We start from the raw sequence: 10977 nt of genomic DNA, 5'->3' as shown, positions 1-10977 counted from the left end.
TGACCAGACAAGAGAAATTTATTTCACCCCAATCTGGAGTCTCGAAATTGAACATAAGATGTCAGCTGGGTTAGTTTCTTCTGAGGCCTCTCTCCTTGGCTTGCAGATGTTGATTCCGTGTCCACCCATGGTCATCCCTGGGTGCCGGATTCCTCATCTCCTCTTCTCAAGGCGCCAGCCATACCGCATGAGTCCATCCTAATAACCCACTTCAACCTCATGATGTCTTTAAAGATGCTCTAACTATCCTCACCTTGTGAGGTATTGGGGGTCATACTACAAAATACGGATTTGGGTATACAATTCAGCTCATCACAAAGGTCTTGGGTTATAATGCAAATTAACACACAGGCTGGAGTATGTACATATGTATATGCACGTCAATATTACTGATACATTTGCAATGTTCCTCTCAGAGACACAGCAAGTATGGGATGGAATGCGATCTGCTCATTCCTTCATGTGGGAGAGCCCGATGCTGCTTTCAAACCACCCCTTCGAGTGCACACAATGTCTAAGATCAAAGGTAATTAAACAAACATGGCACTTACTGATACATTAATCAGAGCAACATGGGGCACACAATTCCTGTATGGTGACCTGGAAGCTGCAAAGTCATCAAAGCATCAGGAGACCAGCAAGACCCCTGTGGGACTTAGCCTTCCTGTGCGAGTCACCACCCAGAGCTCACAACGCCCCCTGTGGATCAACACTGGTCACATCCATGCCCTAACTGGGAATGGAACGAGAGGTTCCAGGTACCCAGAATTTGGATGAGCAGTCGAGAAAGCGGACAGCTCAGCATTATTTACCAAGTTGGGGTGGTAACGTACGCACACCAGGAACTGCCCGGTGCTAGACACTGCCAGTGACTTCCTTCTTGCGGTGACTGCACCCACATCAGAAAGCACGATGCAGGTCAATTTTTCTGCAAATGGCTGGATTGTATGGGAAGTCACTCCACTGGGGACATTTGGGGAACCATGTTCAATTCATGTATGTGGCCACCTCAGAGGTTGTCCTGCAGCCTAAATGCTACTAAGCAAGAATTTTGACCTTCTGTGCTGTTTTAAATCCTTTCTGCAGTGTGAAGTCTGTAATGATATCTAAAACCACTAAGACTAATAAAAGATTTCCCACATTCATTGCACTGGTAAGGCTTTTCTCCAGTGTGAACACTCTGGTGCGAACGGAGGGCATAACTAACAGTAAACGATTTCCCACATTCATTACACTCATATGGCCGTTCTCCAGTATGAACTCTCTTGTGATAACGGAGGGTAGAACTGGCAGTAAATGATTTCCCACATTCATGGCACTTGTAAGGCCGTTCTCCTGTGTGAACTCTCTTGTGTCGCCGGAGGGCAGAACTAGTAGTACAGGATTTCCCACATTCATTGCACTGATAGGGTCGTTCCCCTGTGTGAAGTCTTTGGTGCGAACGGAGGGCAGAACTAACGGTAAATAATTTCCCACATTCATGACACTCATAAGGCCTTTCCCCAGTGTGAAGCCTCTGGTGGTAACGCAGGGCAGAACTAGCAGTAAATGATTTCCCACATTCACTACACTCATAAGGCCGTTCACCTGAGTGAAGCTTTTTGTGTACATTGAGGGTATCTTTCCGGGGAAAGGATTTGCTACATTCAGGGCATTCATAAGGTCTCTCTCTACTATGAACTATCTGGTGAGTACGGTGCTGTTTACTAGTGACAAAAGATTTCCCACATTCACTGCAATTATAAGGCTTTTTTCCAGTGTGAAATCTCTCGTGATAACGAAGGGAGGAACTACTGGTGAAAGATTTCCCACATTCATGGCACTCATAAGGCTTTTCTCCAGTGTGAACACTCTGGTGATAACGGAGGGCAGCACTAGTAGTGTAAGATTTCCCACATTCACAGCACTCATAAGGCCGTTCTCCACTGTGAAGTCTCTGGTGATAACGGAAGGCCGAATTACCAGTAAAAGACTTCCCACATTCACGGCACTCATAAGGCCTTTCTCCTGTGTGAACTCTCTGGTGACTACGGAGGGCTGAACTACTAGTACAAGATCTCCCACATTCAAGGCACTGATAAGGCTTTTTCCCAGTGTGAACACGCTGGTGAAAATGGAGGGAATACCTAGCAGTAAAAGACTTCCCACATTCATTACACTCATAAGGCCTTGCACCTGAGTGAACCTTTACGTGTACACTGAGGCTAGTTTTTCGCATAAATGATTTGCCACATTCACTGCACTGATAAGGCCTTTCCCCAGTGTGAACTCTCTTGTGGTAACGTAAGACAAGACTACCAGGAAAAGATTTTCCACAATCACTGCACTCATAAGGCCTAACTCCACTGTGATTTTTCTGGTGATAATGTAGGACAGAACTACCAGCAAAAGATTTCCCACATTCATTGGATTTATAAGGCTTCCTTTCAGTGTGAACTCTCTGGTGAGAACGGAGGGCAGACCTACTGGTAACAGATTTCCCACAATCACTGCATTCATACTGTCTTTTCCCTGTGTGAGATCGCTGATGGTAACAGAGGGCAGACATAGACGGAAAAGATTTTGCACATACGCGACACTTATAAAACCTATCTCCAGACTGAACCCTCTGAGTATACACTGAGCTACCGCTGACAGATTTCACACACCCGCTACAAACATAATTTTTCCCTCCACTGGGCAATTTCTGGACATTAAGGGGGACACATTTGCCACCTAAGGATTTCCCACATTTGCTGCACGTGTACTGCCTGGATCCACCCTGAGTCTTCCCATGTTCATTCAGGGTTGGTCGTTGCCCAAGGGATTTTCCACATGGACCAAACTCATGATGTTGTGCTCCAGTATGGTATCTCTGGTGTATGGCAAATAAAGACTTGTACCTGAAAGTTTTCCCACATTCACTGCACACAAAGGACTGTCTACCAAGGTGGACACCCTGCTCCCGAGTATCTGTGTGTATGGGACCAAAAGCATTCTTACATTGGCCCCAAGTGCCATGACTGCTTCCGCGTCGTAATGTTGCCCTGCAGTGGGGCATCGTGTGTGGTTTCTCCCCAGTAAGAGTGGCCTCTTGCTCCAGATGCCCCGAGCCAGACAGCAAGTCCTTCTCAACCTCTCCACAGGTAAAGGGCTTTCCCAAACCACCGGATCCCCAGCTCTTGACAGCAGAGGCCCTGTCCACATGGCTTCTGAATGGTTTTGCTCCCGCAGGCTGCTCCTGCTGCTGCTGCTGCTCCAACTTCACACTGAAAGAAAATCGTTTCCCGCAGGCCCCACACCTCAACCATTTCTGGCTGTTTTCTTTCCCCTGGAGCTCAGCCAAGTGGAAAATGTCTCTCAAGACGGGACCGCACATCTCACAGGGGTGGGTCTTCCGGGAAGACAGAGCAGCCCTGGGCGTCCAGGTCTGTGAAACGCCTACAGAAGCGCTCTGTGCAAATGGGGCCTCCTCATCCTCTGCTCCACAGCAGCAACCTGAAGGCAGAGAAATGCTGGTGAAATACGTGCTGGCTATAGCGAGGGGGTGAGCCGATCACACACATGCACCCGACTCATCTAGGCAGGATGGTATAGCATGCTTTTCCACACACAAGAGAAGAAACTCAACTATAGGACAGGCCACTGGGCATTTCTGGGCCATTTCTGGTCCCAAGCCGTGAAAGTACTAGCGAGAACACACTAGGAGGACAGAAAACTAGGGCAGGTCAAGGAAGAGTGCCACGGTCTACAGCTTATTTTCTGCCCAAAGGTTTGTGTACCACGGTTGCTGCTGCTCGCCTCTGGCTGAGCACAAGCCAATCACCCAAAATGGACTACACTCAAGGGCAGTTTAAGGACACTGATTGACTATCTCATTTCAAATGCTTGCGTGTGGGGACACCTGGGTAGCTCAGTTGGTTAAAATGCCTGCGTGTGAATGCTGAGATACACAGAAAGAGCAGTGATAGAAATGAGTGAGATTGGATGCCTGAGATGCAGGGATTATCCCTGTACCAGAGTAAACAGAATTACCAAAGGAGTAGAATCCACTTGACAAAAGAAAGGTCAATGGCGAGAAAGGAAAGACAGAAATGGGGGACGGGGGGGGGCAGAACTCTGGCTGAGCAAAGAATGGTGCCCAGTATGATCAAACACAGACCTCATGTGCCACCGCTGCCAGGGGCCATTCATAAGGAACAGGTTCCCTCAAAGCCCATCTGCTCATGTCTGGGGCATGTCCATGCTTTGGTACACAAGGCACCCCTCCTGGAAGCCCTAGCGGAGCAACTAGAGCGCACCAGGAAGACAGACGAACTGATGGAAAACAGGCCAAGCCCACTGCCAGCACTGTCATAGAGCTACTCAGGACACAGTTGACACAGAAAAATGTCCTGTGGGACTGTTATCAGCAGGAAGGTAGAAGGAGAGATATCATCCTTACCTCCAAGAAAAATAAAGGCAATAGTGGCCATGAATGACATGAGCCTCGGTGGGATCAACAGTCCATTTAAGACGGACCGGTACACGGGGGAGCGTCAGAGAGGGCACATGCACACAGAAAAATCCCTGCAGATTGTATCAGCAGAGACATGTGGGGATGGGTGGGCAATAAGGCCTGGGCTGTCTCCACCGGCCCCAGGGTAGGTGCAACTGAGGTCCCTGCTCAGCAGAGCCCCCAGCGTCCTGCCCCACAGGGGACACTGGGACATCTGCCACCAAATCAACCAAAGCCTAAAGCCCAAGGAATCTTCAGAAAGAAGATCCAATCGTTAGGCCGCACAATTTCGAACTTAAAACCGGACTGCAAAGCTAGATGATGCTAAACAATAGGGTGAAGGCATAAAAACAGAACAACGGAGGGGCGCCTGGGTGGCTAAGTGGGTTAAAGCCTCTGCCTTCTGCTCTGGTCATGATCTCAGGGTCCTGGGATCAAGTGACGCATTGGGCTCTCTGCTCAGCAGGGAGCCTGCTTACCCCTCTCTCTCTGTCTGCCTCTCTGCCTACTTGTAATCCCTGTCTGTCAAATAAAGAAAATCTTTAAAAAAAGAAAATAAAACAGAACAACGGAATGGAGGAAGGAAAAGCCCATAAGGAAGGCCACACACAGTCCACTACTCTTTCACTATTATGCCAAGAGGGAAAAATACCCTCTCTCGCACTGCTGTGAAACCGGACTCCCCATATGCAAACAGTAGGGGTGGATCCCCACCCACAGTACCCAGAAACACACGTGCAGTTGATGCAAGACTGAAACCCATGACCGGAAACCATAAAGCTCCCGGCAAAAAGAGACGGAAGAGCCTCTTTAATCTTAGCCCTGGCAAGGATTTTTTGAACAGGACACCCAAAGCATAGGTCACGAAAGCAAAAGCACCACTATGCCAAACTGAAAAGTTGCAGCAGAGCCAAAGAAACACACCAAAGAGTGAAGAGGAGATGTTCGGGCGCCAATGCGAGCTCACACTCACTAATCGTCAGAGAAATGAAAACCAACCCCACAACGTATCACCTCGTAGTTCTCACAACGGCGATTACCAAAAAGCTAAGACGGGCTGGTGAGGACATGGAGAAAAGCAAACCCCCGGAACGCTGTTCCTGGCCATCAATTAGCGAAGTCACCATGGAACACAGAAACGGGAAAACTGAACTACCCTATGCCCCACCACTGCCATTTCTAGCTATGTGTGTATCCCAAGGCAACAAAACCACTATCTGCACAAACTACCTGCATGTCCATATCCACTGCAGGACCGTTCACAACACCCACAACAGCAACATCTTTCAGTCTGTGTCAAGGCTTAAAGTGACAACGAATATTATGGGGGGACTGCCAGGCTCAGCACGTAGAGCATGCGACTAGGGATCACGGAGTGGTGAGTTCTAACCCCACAGGGGGTGTAGAGATCAACAGAAAAATGTAAAATTACTAAGCAAAATAGTAAGGTGACAAACAACATTTTGGAAATATGGGACGCCTGAGTGGCTCAGTCCGTTAAGTGTCTGCCTTTGACTCAGGTCATGACTCTAGGGTCCTGGAATCCAGTCCCACACTGAGCTCCTTGCTCAGCGGGGAGCCTGCTTCTCCCTCTGCCTGTCACTCCCCCTCCTTCTATGGGCATGCTCTCTCTCCCCTTGTATAATCAATCAATCAATCAATCTAAAAAGTGGGGAAAGGAACGTTTACTGAACACACGCATGCAGGAAATCTCACATATAAAAGAGGCAACAGGGTGCCTGGGTGGCTCAGCTGGTTAAGCAATTGCCTTCAGGTCAATTCATGATCCCAGAGTTCCGGGATCAAGTCCCATACCCGGCACCTAGCTCCAGGGGAAGTCTGCTTCTCCCTCTGACCTCCTCACTCCCACTCTCTACGTTTCTCTCTCAAATAACTAAATAAAATCTAAAAAACATACATGTATAAATAAATAAAATAAGACAATAAAAAATGGGATGCCTGGTTGGCTCAGTTGGTTAAGTGGCTGCCTTCGGCTTAGGTACTAAACCCCGCGTCCTGGGATCAAGTCCCACATCAGGCTCCTTGTTCGGCAGGGAGCCTGCTTCTCCCTCTACTCTGCCTGCCACTCTGCTTCTTGTGCTCACTCTCACTCCTCTCTATCTCTGATAAATAAATAAATAAAATCTTTTTTAAAAAAGACAATAAAATGAATAAAAAAGGCAGCAGACTCACTGCCACAACATGGCTACACAGTGCCACCTGCCTCAATGTGAAGAACATTATGCCACGTGAAATCATTATGCAAAAAAGACAATACTGTATGGCATTATTTACAGGTATGTCCTCTTTACTTTTGAGAAAAGAAAAGGACCCATTTATTTGGGAAAGAGAGACTGAGACAGCACTTGTGCATGTGAGAAGGAGGGCAGAGGATGGTCAGGGAGACACACGTTCAACGACAAAAGGATTCACTTCTGAGGAACTAACATAGGGCACACTGACTACAGTTAATACTGCACTGTAGCGCTGAAATTTGCTCAGAGGGTTGATCTTCCGATTTCTCACCAGCACAAGAAAAGTACTGATGCCAAGTGATGGCTATACTGATTCACTTCATTTTGGTAAGAACTTGATAATGCTGAACTACATGAAATCATTATGTAACACTTTCAGTCACAGATTTGATTTGTCCATCATACCTCACAAACATGAATGGAGGCAGCCAGGGAGAAGAACAGATGTAAACATTATAGAAAGATCCACACAGGACCTTCTTGAGAAACGGCCCACGGTCCACTACAGCAGTGCGCATACCAATGCCTCCAATTTCAGGCACAGGCAGGCACAGGGAAATGTCACCTAAGGGAGAGGTCAAAACCTAGGCCATCGATGAGTCACGGACCTAGATACAGGGTGCCAGCCAGGGAGAGGGCAAGCAAGGTGCATTCCATCAGCCTCAGTGCAGGACCACTGACCTGCGATCCTACCCTGTCAGGGCTCAGCACAGCGGGTACTGGGGTTGTGGGCAGACAGAAGGGCACACCAACAACTCAGGGCCAGCAACAAAAGCAACTGCCCAGAAATCTGGGGAAGCACGCAGTGAACATAGTCCACACCAGAGAAGGACAAACCCTCCCCTGAAGAATGGAGGAGGGGAGTCCGCAGGGTACAGAGTCCAGGGCAGGTCAAGGGGACGCCGAGGGCCTTACCCAGTGACGATACAAGTGCAAAGTTCTCCAGCATCACATGGTGGTACAGCCGTCTCTGAGCCTCATCAAGAAGCCTCCACTCCTTCCAGGAGAAGTACACGGCCACGTCCTCAAAGGTCACACCACACTACCATGAAAGGAAAACATGGAACCCTGAGCATTCTTTCTCTGAGAACCCACCAGCGTTGCAACCCACACACCCACCCCGGTCTCTCCTGCCAGCCCAGCTCCCCTCCTCAGATAATACCAGGTCCTGGTGCCTCTAACGCTGCTCTCCTCTCACCTTCCCACCAATCACTGTTCAGTGCTCAGCGATAACACACAGGGGACACATGGAAGCAATCTAAGCTCTGGGTTTGGCCTGCAAGTCCCAAACCCCTGCCAGGATATTCTCATGGAGTCTCCCACGGTGTTCCCTCAAGACAGCCAATTACAGGCTCTGCTCTGCCAGGAAGTCTTCAATACCAGGACCCTGAGGCCCTTAGCTCACACTTCCTCTCCAGGTCTACATGATTCTGTAGACTGTACCTCTCTCATGTCTTCAGACCCCACAGATGAAAGCCCACACCTTCCAAAGGACTCTCCCTTGACTCACACTTGTCCTTGTCACATGACAACCAAAGGATTATGTGACAAACTGAAACAGGTTCCAACTACCACCCCAGTACTCCCAAGGATCCCAACTGAGGGAAAGCCTCAAATGCTGCTGAGAGGCCTCCTCACCTGCCTCTAATCCTCCCTGCAGCACGACACTCACAACCACTGTCTACCTAGGATCCTCCTACACCGTCTTCTACTCCCCTACTACCCATGCTGGCCCTCCACAGTTGGGAACCAACCATCCACTACTGGACCTTTCTGAAAACAACCAGCCCTAAGGACCTCTCTGCCAGGCACAGAAAAGCAAAAATGACATTTGCCCCAGACCGTTTCTGGCAGGAAGACTCCGAAACACTCCGGATACCATAAAAGCTGACCACAAGGGCGCCTGGGTGGCTCAGTGGGTTAAGCCGCTGCCTTCAGCTCAGGTCATGATCTCAGGGTCCTGGGATCGAGTCCCACATCGGGCTCTCTGCTCGGCGGGGAGCCTGCTTCCTCCTCTCTCTCTGCCTGCCTCTCTTCCTGCCTCTCTGACTACTTGTGATCTCTCTCTCTCTCTGTCAAATAAATAAATAAATAAATCTTTAAAAAAAAAAAAAAAAAAAAAAAAAAAAAAGCTGACCACAAAATTCCGGTGAAGTCCTAGAACACTGAAGAGAGAGCAGCTCCAGCCTCTTAAATACTCGCAGGAGGGGCCGCCTGGGTGGCTAAATGGGTTCAGCATCTCACTCTTCATCTCATAGTCCTGAGTTCAAGACTCCTGTTGGGCTCCACACTGGGAATGGAGCCTACTTAAACAAACAAACAAACAAACAAGCACCCCCCCATGTCCTCAGCTATCACTTGTCCCAGCATCCCACGGAAGGCTTGTCCATGTAACTGCCAGATCACTGCCTCTCTCCTTCACCTGTGTTCACAACGCCCAGCAACCCCGACCACGAGTTGAGCAGGAAAACCACTCTTCAGCACATGTTACTAGGTCCCTCTGACCTACTAGGAGCATTGCCATGACACTCTGCGTTCCCTTCCCAAATGTGATCCCAGTCTCCACCCTGGTCCACACAGCAGCCATCACTTTTCAAACTCTCCATCATGAATCTTTCCCCCAGTTTCCCAAAATTTCCTGTCCAGCTGCCCACTTGATGCCATCACTTACCATTTTCTGAAACACCTAAGTCACCTAACACTGTGAAAACACGTTCGGACACTCCCAAAGATAAGCAACTTACTGTTAACTTCCATCAGGTTGATGGGACTTTCCCTCCCTTCAGCTGCTAGAACTGTGAAAATTAATGAGGGGCAATCTTCCTAAATTGGGGTCGGGAGGTTGCACTGGGGGCAGCTCAAACACTACCATAGTGGGTGGTATCACCTGCGGGTCCAACAGAAAGAGATGGACTTGAACTTATTTGGGGATACTACTTCACTACACCCCCCCTCCAAGACAGCCTTTTCATGATGGCCCCACCCAAGAGCTCAGCCAATGAGAAGCCACTATACTTGAACCTTAAGTAGTGTAGTCTCCTGGGCTTGGAATTCATAACACCTTTCATTCCTTTCCTTTAAAAAAAAAAAAAAAAAAAAAGACGACCTCTCTCTTCTCCACACTGGCTACGGCTTTGACTCGGCTTCTCCGGTCCCAAACGCTGTTCCCTGTCGCTCCCACAGAAACAACATCTCTGCCGTAAAATCTCTGCAGTTTTCTCTTCAAGCGTCACCGACCAAAAGCCCCGAGGTTCCCCTCACTCCCCTCGTTCGCCTCTCCTCTGCGACACGCACAATTCGCCTCAACCCTTCTCAGAGTTTCTCCAACATCCAGAGCGGACACGGTGGCGGTCGGGCCACTACCAGCGACCATCGCGAGTCCCTCCTGCTGCGCGTCCTGCCTGCGCGCTCACTCCCAGCGGCGGCGCCTCTCTGCGGCCCGAGAAAGCCCCCTGACACCCGGGTTAGACCACCTCCCCTCACCGCCAGCAGACTTGGCCTCGGCAGGCAGCAACCGCGCCGCACCCAGCTTCTGACAGAACCAATGCAGCCGCGCCGTCCCCCGTTGGTGGCGCGGGCCCCCTGCAGCCCCCGCCCCGGCGGCCCCTCAGCCCGGAGGCCGCGCCCGCGCGCAGTCCGCCCGCGCTCCCACACGGACCCCCGCCCACCGGAGCCTCCTTGTTCCGGACACCCGGGCCTGGGCCGCAGGGCCGCGAGCAGGAGCCCCGCGCTTGGGCCTTCGGGGTCTGGGTGGGGGCCGGCGGGGAGGGCCCGGGGACGAGTGTTTACCTTAGCCGAGTGCCTGGGCGCGGCCGCCGCCATCGGACTCGCTGCGCCGGCAGCGGGCCGGAAGCTAGCGGACACCCGGGCTCAACTGTGTGCGGCGAGGAGAGCGCCGCTCCTCGGGTCTTCACGGTCAGTTACCAGGATGCTAACCCGCGCTCCGGACCTGAGGAGACAAACCGACCTAACCTCCGGTTACAACCCCGCGGGCGGGACGAGGCAGGAAGTCCCGCCCACAGCGGATGCGCACGCCTAGAAATGCCGTATTCGCGGCCCTCATTGGCTCCCAGCTGCGTCCTCAGGCGCTACGCTCTTACGGGTGGGGTGGCTCTCAGGCTTCTGGCGGTCTCAGAGACTGGCGCACCCTGGAATTCTGTATCCTAGGTGTCCCTTCACTTCAGGAGAAGCTGTTACACGGTTGTCACCTCAGAGACTTTTTCGCAAAAGGCTTCACAAGTCTAG

At 50.6% G+C, this 10977-nt stretch overlaps 1 protein-coding gene across 1 annotated transcript; it reads right to left on the bottom strand.

Annotated features, from left to right (window-relative positions):
• On the bottom strand, positions 1-10754 carry LOC131818133 (zinc finger protein 345-like). Its single transcript, XM_059152256.1, has 3 exons — positions 10522-10754; positions 7648-7774; positions 1-3477 (listed from the first exon to the last, which is right to left on the bottom strand). Exons 1-3 carry the CDS (start codon positions 10552-10554, stop codon positions 1070-1072), a joined length of 2568 nt encoding a protein of 855 aa, XP_059008239.1. The 5' UTR covers positions 10555-10754; the 3' UTR covers positions 1-1069.
• Positions 10755-10977: the final 223 nt, after the last annotated feature.

This window comes from Mustela lutreola, chromosome 16 (genome assembly GCF_030435805.1).
Source record: "Mustela lutreola isolate mMusLut2 chromosome 16, mMusLut2.pri, whole genome shotgun sequence".
Lineage (NCBI taxonomy): Eukaryota > Metazoa > Chordata > Mammalia > Carnivora > Mustelidae > Mustela > Mustela lutreola.
This window is presented reverse-complemented; position numbering and strand designations above follow the sequence as displayed.